The sequence below is a fragment of the Pleurodeles waltl genome, chromosome 7 (assembly GCF_031143425.1).
Source record: "Pleurodeles waltl isolate 20211129_DDA chromosome 7, aPleWal1.hap1.20221129, whole genome shotgun sequence".
In the NCBI taxonomy this organism is placed as follows: domain Eukaryota; kingdom Metazoa; phylum Chordata; class Amphibia; order Caudata; family Salamandridae; genus Pleurodeles; species Pleurodeles waltl.
The window spans coordinates 364,136,543-364,153,709 of record NC_090446.1 but is presented as its reverse complement, the minus strand read 5'-3'; the positions used below and the strand labels follow the sequence as shown (position 1 = coordinate 364,153,709).

Below are 17,167 nucleotides of genomic sequence, written 5' to 3'. Positions count from 1 at the left end.
AGACGCTATTTGTGATCCGCTATGCATCTTCGTGTGAGTTTGTCTGCTCTGGCATTGCGAGAACTTGCAAGGTTTTGAACCACCAGGAACATGCCCTGCTGTTCCAGCCACATCCAGAGGCACACAGCTTCTTGACAGAGGCGCCAAGACCCCACCCCGTTTGTTGCAATACCATATGGCAGTGGTGTTGTCTGTGCTCACCTGCACTAGCCCCATTTACCTCCCCTGGTTCTTCCTCTTCTGGTCTTCTCTGTACAGCTAGACCGCATACCGTTCTCTGTCTTAACCATGCATATGCCTTGTTTAGGTATCTCTGTGGTTAAGGCAGAAAATAGGAAAGTTGTGGTTTAGGCAAGCATTGTTATGCTTGTGGGGAAACAGCACTTGTGGCTTAACCCGCAATGTTTAGGCCATTTCCCACAGGTATCGTCTGTGGGCAGGTAGGACAGGAATGTGGAATTAAGCATCCTGCAAGTCCAGCGCTACCATCCAGTCTCCTGGGTCCAGTGCAGACAACACTTGAACCAACACAAGAATTTTGAATTTCTCCTTCTTGAGGAAGAGATAGATAGCTTGTAGATCTAAAACAGGGTTAAGACCTTTGTCTTTTTTGTAAATCAGAAAGTAGTGGGATTAACAATCACAGCCTACTTCTGCCTCTGGATCCATCCCTATGGCTCCCTTGGCCAAGAGGGCCGCAATGTACTTGTGGAGAAGGGACAAATGATCCTGCGTCATCCTATCGTAAGATGGTGGCATGGAGACAGGGGAAGTCTGGAAGAGGAGGCAGTGGCCCCTTCAGACAATCTGCAAAACCCACCTGTCTGATGTTATGGAGTGCCAGTGGGGCAGGTGATAGCGAATCTGGCAGCCAACTGGGTGCCCATGGTGGTAAAGGGGCAGACTGGGAGGGTTTAGAAGCTGCTGCAGTTTGGGGGGTGGCAGATTGACCAGACCGCTGGCCACCTGACCCACAAGGTCAGTGGGTACAGCGCCCTCGTTTACGCAGAGGCTGGGAAAAATGTGCAGCACAATATCTGGGTAGTAACTAGCAAAGCTGAAGCCCCTTTCTGTACCCTCGAAAGGAGCGAAAAGCAGATTGGGAGGAATGGGCAGATGCTGCAAGGCCCAAGGACTTGGCCGTAGCCCGAGAGTTCTTGAAGCGCTCAAGCGTGGAATCTTCCTCATCTCCGAAGAGACGGGTGGCATCGAAGGGCATGTCTATAAGGGAAGCTTGGACACCCCATGAAAAGCCAGACGTTCCCCGCCAGGCGTGGCACCTTATCGCCACTGTCATGGAAACCGCCTGGCTTAGTGAGCCGGCTGTGTCAAGTCCACAACTAATTATGAACATTGGTGCGTCTCTCCCATCAGCAACAGCCGAAGAGAGTACAGCCTGGACCTGTGGCAACTCTTGCGTAACCGTATCCTACCGGGTGTGGAAATAACAGCCCAAATGGCATGCGGTGTTCACGGACAGCAATGCCAGGCTGACAGAAAAAAATATCTTCTTCCAAAATTAGTCCAGCCTCTTGGATTCATTATATGGGGGCGAGGTAGGGAAAGCACGTTGGGAGGTTTAGGCTTGGACCACCAAGCTCTCAGGGGTAGGGTGTTGCAAGAGGAAAGAAGGGTCCCAGGGTGCCGGGCGAGGAGCAATCGACCTACTCACTTGAGCCCCTGTGCTGAGTTCGGACCAGGTACCCAGAAGGACGTCCGTAAGTGCATTATTGAACAGGAGAAGGGATTTGGATGTGGAAACTCCCTGCTGCAGCACTTCTGTCAAGTGATTACTCTCGACTGCCACAGACAGCAGTTGAAGGTCTAGGACCTCAGCAGCCCTCCTCACCACCACTGCATAGGAAGCTCCCTCCTCCATAGACACAGTAGGGGCAGAAAGCATACCAGGTTCTGGAGAGGTGTCTAGTCCTCTAAATTCACCCTAATCCTTATGCCAGTCCGTTTTCTCACCGTAGGGCTGGTACTCTAAAGGGTCCAGAGACCTTCACCAGCCTTCCCCGAGGCCTAGCCCAACAGAATAGGACTCAGGCTCCGATGTAGGAGGCAAAGCACCCGCCAGTGTCAGAGTCAGCGGACGACCATAAGGCTCTGTGTCGGAGTCTGGAATGACAATGAGGAAGGCTCCGTAAGTGACGGCGTGGTCCAGGAATGGATCCTCAAAGGCCGAAGCTACTGGCTTGCAACCCAATGGGGCCCCCTCTGACCCCGTGGGAGCCGAAGACATGCCAACAGGTTTGGACTGCCAAAATATGAGGCGCAAGGCCTCATAGAACTCTTTCAGTTGGGCATGGGTCACTCTGGCTCTCGGAAAATTGGAGAGGACCAGGCGCGGGTTCCAAAGCACCTGGCCTAGAACGCAGACGCTCATTTGTCACCCTGGCCGATGGACAGGGAGAAGTTGAAGACTGCTTCAACTACTTGTGCTTCTTCTTGTGCCTCAACAAAGAATGACAATTCATTGGAATCTGGCACCTTTTACTCTTCCTGTAGGCTGCAAACAAGGTTTTTCTACATATATGTATAACTTTTTTTAACGTGCTCCAGGATCCCCAGGACTTGGCAGGAGTATTCAATGCTTATAACTTTGATGAGGATGCCTTGGAAGAGAATTGCAAGATCCAAATTCCATGGCCTCCATAAACCTGGGGTTGTCGTGCATAATTTTACCCATTTCCCAAGCATCTTGGAATGCACTCTCAATTTCCTGCCGAGTGCCATGAACACCACATTTAGATTACAGTACAAGCTTTGTTTGAAGTTATGGGAGCTATTAAGTCCATGTCATGGATGATTCCTGCATTTTGCCTTTAACTGTGTGTCAGTGGTAGTCTTGAAAAAGCAGAAGCAAATATAATTTACCATATGATTAAGATTCCCATTGCATACCTTTTGTGATCACTAAGAGACAGTGGTGTGACATTCTTTGTTTTTGCTTATTATGAAATAATAAATTCCTGGGAGTTCTCCACTTGTCAGACAGTTGTCATATGGTGATCTTATATAATCCCCTTTGTACAAACCCAGGGTGTTTCGGCGTAGCATGTCTGCCATATCGTTTTCCAAGCCTGCTGCATGCTTAGTTGTGAACTTCATTCCATGTGCAACACAAAATGTCATATTACATTATTAAAAAAATTACATATGTTAATACAGTGCTTCATACCCTGCCATTTCTATACTCTAAAACAACAGGTTTCAGTTTTACAAAATGTAAAGATACTCAATTTACTAACCTTGGTAGAATAAAAGGCTTAAAAGGCTCGATTGCAATTGCTATGATAGAAAATTGTGACATAAAAATCGAAGGACAGGAAAAGGGGAGCATTAACTCAATGAGCTATGTTGCAGACTTTTATTTGGGTTTTGCTGGGCTTCTCTGGATAGCTGAAGGACCTGTTGCTTGTTGGTTTAAGACTTAACTTAAGGTCCACTTATGGTCCACCTGGAGTTGTCGCAAATTGGTATGTAGTGCTTTCTAAAAGGATTTGAGTGCTAGAACACTGTTCTCAGTCCGAACATATTTATGAGCAGATGAAGCCTGCTCTTGCATGTGTGCCCCATCCTACCAACCCAACAATGAACTCATGCTGCAATTGCTTAAAGTTTGTTGTCTGTTTAGTTTTCCTCCTTGGTCGATTGTGAACATTCCACATAAGAAAGAACTTCACCACCTTTGCTGGTACTACTGCTTTATTCTCCCAACCCTACACATGCTGTGACCACTGCCTGTGGGGCTACACATGCTGTTGTCAATGTAACAACTATGGATTTGTTAATGGGTAAGCAACATCATCAACCACTTTGCTGTCAGAGAGGGATGTCTAGTAAGAAGTAAAGTCCTGTGGCAGGACATGGTCCTTTCTTGTGAAGGTAAAAGGACCAGAATTATTGATTGGGTGGGCTTTCTATGCCACTACACACCGTCAGTTGTGTGTGTCCCGCGCAGCACAGTGAAATCCGATTTTTTTTCTTCAGATAATTACATAAGCAACAAATAAGAGAGGCGCTTGATTACTTTAAGTGCCCGACTGACCTGTCCAACGTTGAACGACAATGTGATTGCATAATAAAAGTTTGAGTTGGCGCTGCCTGCATAAATCCAGAGGTGCCACAGGACCGGGAAGAGCACGGAGCACACAATCAGCATACAGGAGACGATAAAGATGTTTCGTAGGACTGTCAAAAGAAAAGAATGAGGATTAAAAGGTGAAGCTATAGCAAATCCCACAACTGCTGTTGGTCTTTGATGTATCAAAATAAATTGTGCATTGACTGTATAGAGAAGTGATGTCCAAGGTGGGTTATGGAGGGCCAGACCTATGTCAAATTTTCAGGCTACGCACACAGTGTAAATGTACAAACAATGAATATGAATTAAAAGAATTTAGTTAGAAAGTGATTATCAAGAAAATCTGGCAGGAATCCAACCATCCTAAACCCTTATTGGACACCCCTGACATACAGAGACATGAGGAAATATACTAAGTGAAACAGATACACAGTTGATATAAACAAACAAGTTACTCACCTTCGATAATGCCTTTTCTGGTAGAGACTACCCAATCGCAGATTGCTCACCTTGTGACTACTCTTGGGCATCAGACTTGATCTGAAGAATTTTCAATTGCAATTGCCTTGCACATCTGTAGGAGGCGTCATGAGGACACTGAGGCCATTATATCTGCGCCACCTCGGCATGCTGACATTGGGTTCTTTCAGATCTCTGTCTGCGCCATCAGATGTGCAGCCCGCAGAAATCCAATATGCCAGTGTGCTGATCTCTAGATAGAAATCTTATTAATGGGATGTATGAGTCCTTTCCACAGAACAGGGAGGAGGATGGGTTGGTGGGGAACCTTTGTTTAGGTACAGTCTTCACCAGAAAAAGCATTAATGAAATTAGGTAATGTGTTCTTCTGTTAGAGACTTTTGTCACAAGGTGAGGACTCTGTGATTAGGATACCAGAGCAGTACTTCCCCAGGCAGTGGGTTTGTGAAATAGCTCAGACAAAGAAATCCTGCAGGACTATCCAGGCAGGAGTGACAGGATGTGCACGTGGTAGTCTGGCAGATGTCAGAGATTGGCACACCATGAGCTATGGCACCAGTAGCAGCCTTTGCTCTGGTGTAATGAGAGTGCAAGCCTTCTGGGGCTCTTCCTTGACCAGCTTACGGCTGATCTTGATACATAAAAAATCCATTGGGACATGGTTCTCTTGTGTACCTCTTGGCTCGTCTTTCCGCCTTCAGAAGTCTACAAAATGTTGAACATTGAGCCCGTGGTCTCTGGCGCAACAGATGTAAAAACTAAAGGCCCTCCTAGGGTCAAGATGGTGGTGCCACACTTCCTACTTGGAGGATGAATCAGGGCGTAAAAAGCTGATGAAGTGATGGCTTGCACTTTTTGGAAGTATGTGACTACATTGGGCAGGAATGCTGCTTTTGTCCAAAAGACCTGTTTGTCCATGAAGAAAGCCATGAATGGGTGTTGAATGGACAAGGCCTGAAGCTCACTTACTCAGCGAGCTGCGGTAATGGAGATGAGGAACACATTATAGCCAGCAGTCATAGAGAACAGCTGTGCATTGGTTTGAACACCGAGCACATTGAAATGTTGACAACCAAGCTATGGTCCCATTACAGCATCAGAAAAGGTGTTGGCAGGAACATACAGATCAGTCCTTTTAACAAAAGCATCACAACGGGTGATCTGAAAAGGGATGGCTGATCAGGTAACTGTAGAAAGGCCGAAAAATAACCTTTAACCTTACCCACAGCAAGGCTTTGCTGGGCTAAAGAAAGACAAAACAGTAGAACGTTAATATTGCCTGTAAAGACTGAATGTCATGGGCTAAACCCCAGAACACAAATGTCTGTCAGTGTCCTGCATATATAGTTTTATTGGAAAGACACCTAGCTGCCAAGATGACACCTACTACTTTGGGAGGAAGATCAAGGCCATCAACGTCTGCCGATTAATCTTCACACATGGAGGTGTAGATTTTGCAGGCTTGGGTGAAGGGCCTTGCCTTGATGCCACAACAGGAGGCATCCATAAAGGGCAGAAGAATCAGAAAATATATAGCCATGGAAAGAATTTCAATGTACCACACAATCCTAATTGAGTCTGCAGCAACCAGGATGCCTTTGGCCTAGTCTTTGCTTAGCTTTTTTAGCACTCTGGGAAGGACAGGCTGTGGTAAAAAGGGTTATCAGTCTTGAATGCAAAGCAAATCGCTCCCAACTCCAGCAGAGCGGATGTGGAAGAAAGCTTCTGCCAGAGACCAGGGTCCTCTGATCTCCACCTCTCTCAGATGACCTCCCTAACCCAGGAACGATGCATCTGTCACGACTGTTAGCTCTGTGTGGGATAGGGAGAGAGGTCTGTTGCCAGTCCAGATGGGATCACGCAGTGACCACTGCAGGTCTTTTGCAGTGTTCTCCGACACGTTGATGGAATCTGACAAGTTCCCTTCGTGTTTAGCCCACTGCGAATTCAGATCCCAGGGCAGAGTCCACATGTGCTACCTGCATAGTCCACCAGCAGGATGAGGAGGCCGAGAAACCAAGAAGCCTTAGAGCTGTTCTCAATGAGAGCCAGGTAAAAAGCTGAAACATTTGGATCATAGCCCAAATAGTCTGGACTTCCTGAGGAGGGAAGGCTTGGACGAGCAATGTATCTAGGATGCTCGCATGAAGGACAGCCGGTTTGGAGAAGTCAGGAAAGACTTCAGTACATTGAAAAGCTCAACAAGTCAGCCATCATCTGGAGGTGGTTTATGACTGTTATTGCAGAGAGTATGCCTTCTGTAACCAGTCATCGAGTTACAGACTGGTACTCCCAACCTCCATAGATGAGCTGCGAACAGTACCATCACCTTTGTGAACATCCAAGCCGCATAAGTAAGGCCAAAGGGGAATTGAAAGTGCTTTTGGCTTGTCTGAAACCGCAGGTAATGTCTGTGGGATTGCAGAATGCAAATGTGAAAATAGACTCCTTGCGGATCCAATGCCACCATCCTGTCTCCAGTCTCCTGCATCCATCTATAGGACTCCCTTGACTAAAAGAGTCTGAACTTCGCGCAGTATGGATAAGTGGTTCTCTGGGAGGTGTTCCAGTGTGGGTGGCATATCTGGTAAATGTGAAATGAAGGGTAGGGAGTAACAATCTGGAGCACACCTGCTTCTTCCTCGAAAGAACTACGAGGTACATTACTGCTGCTGATGAGGGACACTGGCATTGCCTCTACTGATATCCTCTGTCGTGACCTAAAAAGGGGTAAAGTTGCTGTGGGAACTGATAGATAGATGGGGTTAGGCTTTGAGAGAATGCTATGGCCTTGCTCTATTTACATCTCTCCAAGGTCAAGTAGGCACCAGCTCCAAAGAGCCAAGAGCCACTAAATGGCATTTCCTTTAAGGATTGCTGGATGACATTTCAGAAAACCACTGGAGTGAATCCAGGTGTGGTCCCGACTACCCTACCCAGACAGTTGTTAAGTGTCCAGGCTGAAGTCATTGACTACTTTGCTGCATTCTGTCAGTCTTCAATGCAGCGCTATAAGCTTAGCCCGATGTCATCAGGGACAGCAGGCAAGGTGCCCACCACTCTGTTCCTCAACACATAAGAGTACTTTCCAGGAGACAGCTAGTGTTGACTGATCGGAGTGAAAAGCTTGCAGATGAGAACTGCATGCACTTGGCAAATGTCTCCATCCATTTTGACTTCCTGTCAGGTGGGGTAGTGGGGAACACGTTGGGGCTGAGCCTACTTAGACCCCTGCACCACAAGGCTTACCTGGGTGTTGGTTTGGCTGAGGAAGTACAGATCACCAGGAGCAGGTCTATGCCACCATGCAACTTGTCTATTAACTGACGTGCAAGGTTCTGGCTTTGCCTAGGTGCCCATCAGTATGTTTGACCGAGCCTTGTTAAAACGGTGTTGAACTCTGGATTTGGTGGTGCTGAGCTTGAAGATGGAGCTTGCAAAGTTCGAGAAGCAGTCAGCATTGGGGATGGATCTGCCAGCAGTAACCTGACTGGATGCCGCCTGGTATCCATATGGCTATCTGGGACCATTTTCAGATCACAGAGCTAATGTGGCATTGTCAGTGGCACAGGAAGGCTGGGGCGCATCAAAGAAAGCACTAGAATCTGCTCCGAACAGGGCAAAGACTTGATGATGTAGAAGTACTCAGGCCCTGGCATTAACGGTGGAGTGACAGGATGAACAGCAGCTGTGTTTGAATTCGAGTTTTTTTAATGTCTTTGACATACCTGAGCTTCATGATTGCGAGGATGACTGGCCGCGATATCGGCCTCAAAAATGTATGTGTGCCCTCAACTGAGACCATGCCTTCTTCAACTCCCTTTAGAGCTCACGACTGCACGTTTGAAAGGATACAGCCTTAGAAATATTTGGTATGAAGCCATTAATATTGAGTTCAGTGAGCCATTTTCTCTAGAAGTTAGATTTGAGTTGATTGGATGGTAGGGTGAATTCATTCTTTTCTTAACTGAGACTAAAGTAATTTCACAAAATCTACTTCTCTAGACTTTGAAGGCAATTTTAATTTTGGGATATAATCAATGAAGTAGAGTGTCAAATGAATTTGTGGATAGTTTAAATAATAGTGAATTAAACAATTGACTTCTCCGTTAGAATTATCAAGGGTTGCACCATAATGCAGCTATGATGGAAACCTGGGATGCAATATCACAAAATAAAAACAGAGTCCACAAACATTAAGGATATTTGCATGGTCTGAACTATTGGAACTAGGCATGCACAGGGAGTTCTAAAGAATAACTGATAGCAAGAAAGTACCCACCTTAGTCTATTAGGAAATAACACTGTGCCTTAACATTGTAAAGCATGACGAAAATGTCAGCTCTCAAACTGCTAGATCAACTACTGATGGAAACGAGAATTACGTTTCAGCTCCTTTGTAATATCCACATATAATAATGGAGGAAAAGATGGGCCAACATGCCAAACGTTAACACCTTGCTCCATAACCCATACCTCCCAGAGCACCACACTACTAAAAAGATGTTACAGAGACTAAAACACAGAGATGGTTCAAGGTCCATTGCTTAGGAAAGCCCACCATGTGACCTTGAGGAAAGAATTCAGCCACCAGTAATTCAGAAAACTCCTAAAAAATATATAGCTTCAGAATGGCCTCTCACAAATGCCCAGAGAATGTGGTAGTAACCGATAAATACATGAACAAAAGGCTTAGGGTCATGGTCGATATAGGCTCTAGGACTGAACAAAACAACATTATGGAACGTTCAGGGCCCTTACACCAGGGTAAAGAGTTCATATACTGCCAATCATCCCTAAAGTGTTTCCTTTAATAATGACACAAAGGGGATAAATAACAATGGGATGAAATACTGTCACCAGGACTTCCAAGCATTTAAAAAGCATTGACTTCTCTATTCCCATTCATCACTTGCTGTTATTTTTGTGAGCCCCCCCCCCCTCCTAAGATGAAGGCATCAACTCAGACGTATATACTAAGCTTTGTAACATCACTTTTTAGGAGGACTTCACAAGGTAAAACAAGGAAATGGAAGGCTCGTCGAAAGAATTACAGTTCCTCAAAAATGTAAATCAATACCTTGTATGTTGGGTCTTCAAAAGATGTACAGAGATAACAAATTATGCCCTTTTCATTTTTGTGATTTGTTCCATTCAACTAGGTAACTAATTAGCTGCAAAGCATCTTCTAGTAAGTTGAAATATTCGACTGTAAACAGCAAATACATCAACATCGTTTCCATTACGTAACAGTGATTTGAAATTGGACTTAAAATGCCCCTTTTATTTTTGACAACTTCTTCCCCACACATAGCAAAAGAAATATCTGTGAACAAGAATTGAAAATTCAGAGTACATATATATTTTTATTACACACTGGAAATAGCCAGTGTTTTTGTGTTGAGGTCAGGGTTTCTAGTTAAAAGCTCTTTTTCTCTTAATACCGTTTGCACTGTTGAATGAATCTGCACAAAACCTAAAAAATAAAAATAAAACAATATAAGAAAATTGGATCTGGCATTGAAAGTTAAGCACAGATCCGTCAAGGGAGCCAACGCGGTGAAAAAAGTAACTTTTCTCATTTTAACACTCTATGATTATTTGCTATCTTCCAAAGAAAAAAAGGGCTGAATGAAATTATACCAAACTTAGTATGAAAGTAGAACTTTTCCCCGGGAAGTGCCTTTGCTTTATTTGGTTTAAATCTGTTCAGAAGTTTGAGAATTTAGCATTGCAGTAACCTGTTTAGTGGACTTCAAAGAGTAAAAATGTTACAGGTATCAGGGCAATTAGTCGTTGGTTAGTACAAGAACCCAGGTTCCACAGATCAGACTGAAAAAACATAAGGAAATCTGATTTGGCAAGGAAATGCTCTTTTCCCCGGTCATCAATTTTGGATGAGAGGACCCAAAGCTGTCAATTAGCTGCCTGCAGTAGAGAAAAACCTGTTGTGATCACCATTACAGCCCTTGTGGATTGGTCACCTGGTCAAAGGGCAACCCTGTGGTGAACCAAAGCTGCACAACCAAACATCAATGCCATGGGAGTTTGACAAGTTGGGTGCAGAGCCTGGCTGTAGACAAGGTCCTACAGCCAACCTCCTCTGTGTACGGCCATATGCCTCAGTGGCTGTCTGCTTGTGGCAGGCTGGAGATGGGGCTTGTAGAATGCTAGGCCTTCCTGGCACCCCACAGGCTGCTGCCGGATGGGGTTGGCCACCCAAGACAGTTAGACGCAGGACCGGGCCAAAGATTTGCACAGTGGGAAATAATAATTTCTAAGACATTAGATGTTGTATATCATCAAAAACCCCACAGACATTCACTGACAAAACTGCAGGTAAAGTGAAGTTTTGATTAAGATTGGTTATAACACCCTAACTTACTCACCTAATGCAATGTTTATGACCTCACAATACTTATACCTACTGTTAGAAACTGGGTTTCTGGTTGGCAGAGGTATGCACCCTGTCCAAGCAGGAACCACAATCCTAGCCAAGATAAGTCACAACACAAGATGAATTATCCTGCGCTCACCCTCCAATAGCTTGGCATAGAGCAGTCAGGTATAAATTAACAGGCGATGTGTTAAGTATTTGTGCAACATTTCAAACGGTAAAACAATGGAAACACCACACAAAAAATACCACATCTGGTTAGAAAAATAGAGCTCAATTTAATAAATAAAACAAGAACAAAATGGAAAAAATCCAATAAGTAGATCTTGAAATATGATTTTTTTTAAATTAATTGAAAAAAGCGCATAGATACAAGAAGTTCTAACGGAGGATATCTAGTTGCGCTTGACCAGGACAAAGTCAAAAGTTCAGGCCGACCACCATGGAGTGCGGGTCAGCTACAAGGACCCTGTTGGGGTGATGAATTGAGCCTTCTCATGCAGTGGCGAAGATGCATTGATTTTCTACATGCAGCAGCAGCGATGCATCGGGTCCACGATGTGGCGGTTGTGAAGGCAATGGACCAAGGTCAATCCATACTGGAGAGGCGATGCATTGACTCAGATCCATGCAATGTGGGTGATACGCCAGTTCTGCTCCGAGCACTGGTGGCAATTAATTAACCTACCAACAAAGGCCCAGGAAAGGATTAGCACCCCTTAGCAGGGTAAGACTCACAGCTTGCAGAGTCCAGGTGCTGTATCAGGTAATTTGTAAGTCTTCTGTGTCCCTGAGATTTCAGAAAACAGGAGGCAAGCCCTTGGAGTCACTTTGGTTCTGGGTTGGAGAGACAGGCCTGGTTCTTCTCACTCACAGGTAAGGAGGTCAGCACAGAAGAGCAGGTGTCCAGGGGAGTAGAAATCTTTTCAGTAGCATAGCAGTGCTTCATCCTGGCAGTTTCCAGAGGTCTCGAAGTGTACTGAGTTGGTGGTGTCCGAGATACAGTACTTACACACAGTTGTGCCTCTGAAGTGGGGGAAACTTCTTAGAGAGGTCTCTGAAGTGCACAGAGTCCCTGTCCTTCCTGCCCTTGCTCCAGACTCACTACGAGTGGGTAACTTGTCAGGTCAACATGGCAGTTAAAAACTGCACACACAGGCTCTGCAACAGAGGGCCTGAGAGATGCTGAAGTGCTACCTAAGTGGGTAGCACAATCAGTGCAGCAGGCCCACTAACAGCATTTAATTTACAAGTCATGGGCACAGGTAGTGTACCTTACTAGGGACTAATAAGTAAATTAAATATGCCACTTGTGGATAAGCCAATGTTACCATGTTTTAAACAGAGAGCACATGAACTTTAGCACTGGTTAGCAGTGATAAAGTGCCCAGGGTACTATAGCCAGCAAAACCAAGGTCAGCAAAACACGAGATCTGAAGGCAGAAAGTCAGGGGAACCCATGCCAAGGATGCCAGGACTAACACCAGCTAATAAAAAAACATCACTGCAACTAGATACGTGTTATTTTTTCAAGTGAAAACTATATATACTTACACAAGCATAACAGACTCAAATTAACAAATAACGTGTGCTTAAATTATGATAAATGCAACAACTTGTAACCATACAGTGCACAAGTGCAAACCTGCCATTTCTAAGTTGACGCGTATTGATAATCCTTAAGCAATTACATGCAAAGCTTACATTGGTTTGATCAAATAGAGATACACAAATGTTCTAAACCGCAAGTGTATTCTGTAAAGCACTGGAAAAATACAGTTTTTTATCAAAATAAGCCAAACCAAGTCTTCAATAAAAGACGGGTAGTATGTGAAAAGAGAGGGCACTTACATCTGTAAAGATGGCTCCACATTGGAAGAAAGGCCATATACAGGGCGACATCCCCCACCGTTGGATAAGACTTGAAGATGGAGATGATGGCAATTTGAAGAAACATCAGGAACACCGGATGTTCTCTGCAAAGAAGAAAAATAGCATGCGTCTCATGAAGCAAACCAATCACCATAGACAAATTATTTAATGCAGAATTAGGCGCATGGTGCTTCAGAAGAAGTAGTGACATTAACTCTGAGAAGCAGAAAAATTGAATCTGACAGGTATTTCAGTTTATTGATAACCACCTTTAGAAAAGATCCCGGTGTAACGAGGACTATGATTAAAAAAGAAATTCAGAATAAGGTTATTAGTCATCTCAGAACCAAGTACGACTTAACTGCATGCCCCAATTTTCCCTCACTCATCAATAACCGATTCATTAATTAATAATAGTAAACAAACAATATTTTATTCAATACTCATCACCTCATTTATTATGTGGTATTATTGTGAAAACATTCAATAAATATTCCATGTACTATTTTGGAGAAAAATTGCATCACATGGCTGCAGTTGAAGAGAATCTGTGATTGAAATTAAAGCTTGAATTATTAACTGCACACTTGCCAAATAGTTGAAAATGCCTAACAAGCAGAACGTAGGTGAGACCATCATCCTTGTTTTCATTGTTGAAATAATTCAATTTCATAGCCTTTTTACGGCAGTTAAGTTGACAAGCTATGTTTGCCATTTTCAATTAATTGGTGGTTATCCACATAACAATTTGAGATTTTTTCTCAATCAGGAGATTTTTACTATTACAACCTTGTATGCCCATTTTTTCTGTTAAATAATGTGGCTGATGTTCTAACCAGTCTCTATATTGATCTTACAATAATTTATGGTGAGAATTGGTTGTGCAGCAAGGTTGACTTTATGGGAACTATGTTTTTCCCTTTTTTGACTTAATGTTTTAATCTAGCCAAGGGGAGGGACAGGAACAAAAGCAAGAAGTGGTCTGTATGTTGGAAGAACCTCTGAGATTGCATGTAAGAGATATACATTTAGTTAACTTTCCTCTCCAGTTAGAGGCAGGAGAACTAAGTAATAGGCCTGGAAGAGAAACAGATTGCTAAAGGCACAATTAAGAAAGATGGGAATTTGCCCAAATTACCACTTTGCCCAAATGGAGATAATGCTACAGATGATCAAGCTAAGTAATTGCTTCCCAAAACCCATTCTTATAATTGAGAATGTTTGGGGGGGAAAAAAAGAAACAACAGTGAGAAAACGGTGGACTGTTGGAGTCACAAAGCAGGCTGAGCTTCCAACCTAGAGGAAATTTGTGACAATCTAGCAAGAGTCGTTTAAGACAACCCTGCAACATTGGGAACAAAACTAAAAGATGAACTTCCTACCACATAACCGAACAGAAATATACCAAACAATACTGATAACTCCTGACTGATCTATGTGGAGCCAATATCAAACTTACCCATAAGAATAAAATCATATGGTGATTACATAGTGGGCTGGTAGTGTGCTACTGGAGGGCTGTGGTGCTGTTAAGCAGTAGTCTGGTGATTGAAATAGTAGTGTGAGGGGAGGTAGTGTGGTGCAGAGGGGTGTCATATTGGTGCTGGGGAGTGGTAAGAGATGGGAGTGCGTGGCTGAATCCAGAGGTCATCCGCATGCATTACACAATCACATACCTTGTGTGTGTCTCCCACACAAATGCCACATATTCAACAGCCTGTATGTCTAGCATCCTAACAACTGCAATACAATATAGAGATTTAAACCAATGGTTATGACTAGACACTAGTTAAAAGTACACACAAGTGGGAAAAATACATGCTTTTATAGTTATTAGCTCTTCATTCTATCTTGGGACAACTGGAAGCATATAATCTATGTAGTGAAGTTCTGATGCTATGACATCCTCTGTAAATGCATAGTGAGGAAACAGTAATAATTTGTGCGCCTTAAAAAGGATGACTATTATGAACCCCAGATCTTTAGCATAGTCATATGGAGAGGGAACAGGCTCAAGGATTACAGTTAGCAATGTAAAGTCCAAAGAAAGGTCCTGTCCCAGATGTTCACCACCTCCTTTTGTCCATCCATCTTAAGCCAGTTCACCTGTATTTAAGCACAGATGATGTCCCCGGGCCTTGTGTTCAAGGAGAAGTAATTAACATCCGATCTCATGATGATCAGGACGTTAATGAAAGATGTAACGAAAATGAAGAGCAAACGTCCAAACAGCACCAACAGTGGGCAAATAAGAATGTTGTAAAAAAATGGAGATCAATCTACGCCCTACGGTATCCCACATTTGAAATACTCGATCAGGGCAAAAAAGAAGCACAGTGGCATATGAAAATGAAAGAATAATTTCATATAAAAAGTATTTCTCCAAATCTTTCTTGCTGAAGCCATTTTCCTTCCACTTTGGTTGAAGTTACTTAGCGGATCAACACTAATGCATGTATTTCAATGTCCTCTGATACACAAGAAATAGACTTATTTATCCTAGGAGCACCCAATTTTTTAAGTGTATGTACACACACATTCCTTATGAGACAGAAGTTGACATTTTCAATATTTAATATAGCTTATAATAATTTCTGCTGTTCTAGCTCAAAACTTCTAAAACGCACCTGACTATGACCCTCATTATGACATTGGCAGTAAATCCCGCTTACCGCCACGCTGACGGCTGCCACATTACTGCGGCGGCGGATATCCATTCACCATATTATGACACACACACCAATCTGACAGAATACAGCCACAGACAGAAATCCGCCAGACCAAAGGTCAGTGATAAACTGGCGGTATCAAAACCCACACCGTTATGCCAACAGAACAACTCCGCCACATTATGACCCACGAATCACCACGGCGGACATTCAACGGCGGTAAACCATTGGCAGTACATACTGTCGCACTCACAATGGACGACACAGACAAAAAACCACCACATTGGACAATTCAAACAACACACACCTGACACCCATACACACACCACACCCACACACCACTATAAAACACACACCCACATTACCCACAACACTTTACGATTACAAATCATTGGCACAAGACTGACACCAAGACCACTGACACAACTACATACACACACCACATACACCCATCCATCCCTCACGCACCCCACTCCACACACCCCAACACACTCTCACCAACACACATCACAGAACACCCATGGCACCACAAAGGCATTCCCGTTTCACTGAGGAGGAGTTAAGGGTCACGGTGGAGGAAATTGTCAGGGTAGAGCCACAGCTACTTGGAGCACAGGTGCAGCAGATATCGATAGCCAGGAAGATGGAGCTATGGCAGAGAATCGTGGACAGGGTCAACGACCTACGAGGGAAGGTATGTTCCACAGCAGCAAGACACCAGCACCGCTATCCAGAGAGCTGGTGGTGGACCCCCACCTCCTCCCCCACAACTCACAGCATGGGAGGAGCAAGTCTTGGCAATACTGCATCCTGAGGGCCTGGCCAGACTCAGAGGAGGACTGGACTCTGGTAAGTCAACTTTAAACAATGTTCACCCCCCATACCTGCATGCCATCAGATACCCCACCCTCACTCCCATCACTCTACTCCATCTAACACACTCCACCATCACATCTCATTAATCTCAATGCCAAACCCTACATGGACACCCCTTGCAGCCCGGCATGGACACACATCACTAAAGCATGCATGGCAGACAGAACTAACAATCCCACCATACACCAACATACATAATTAAAAGCTGGCAGGGCAACACCAACCATAGAGGGGAAGCCAGGGATGTACAATATGTCATACACATTAACCGTAACACATCATTTACATACCCACAGGTACCCCAGCCAATTTGACTGGTGAGGAGGTGCCAGCACTAGCCAGTCCCCCAACAGAAGAGGCCCACAGTAACTCTGGACTTCAGGATCTGGACGATCATCCTGGCCCAAAAGGGACCACTGAACAGCCAGTTACCCAAGCCCAGTCACAGACCACCAGAGCCTCCCCCCTCAGTATCCAACACCACAGCACCCCCCAGCGTCCCAAAGCCTCTCTCCCCAGGACACGTCAATCAGCAGTGTTGCCACCTGTACAGGGACCCCCAGGCTACACCTCACACCCAAGACAATCAGGGACCTGGGGGCAGTGGCAGTGGGCACACGGTTCAGGGGAAAGAGGCACAGGCCACCAGGCACACTGGGAGGACTGCTGTGTGCCAGAGGGAGGACAGGCCCAGGGAACCGACTCTCCAGGAGGCACTCTCCGAGATCCTAGGAGCCTATCAACATTCCCAGGACACGATGGGCCAGATCATAGACAAGTCAT

At 44.6% G+C, this 17,167-nt stretch overlaps 1 protein-coding gene across 3 annotated transcripts in view; it reads right to left on the bottom strand.

Moving 5' to 3' along the window:
* PIGU (phosphatidylinositol glycan anchor biosynthesis class U) overlaps positions 1–17,167 on the bottom strand; it is a 205,455-nt gene that overhangs the window by 26,004 nt on the left and 162,284 nt on the right. For all 3 annotated transcript variants that reach the window (XM_069243809.1, XM_069243811.1, XM_069243810.1), the window contains 2 exons: positions 12,819–12,943; positions 4,055–4,197 (listed from right to left, as the gene is read on the bottom strand). In XM_069243809.1, the coding sequence (XP_069099910.1) occupies positions 4,055–4,197; positions 12,819–12,943 (268 nt within the window). The remainder of the gene's footprint in view (positions 1–4,054; positions 4,198–12,818; positions 12,944–17,167) is intronic.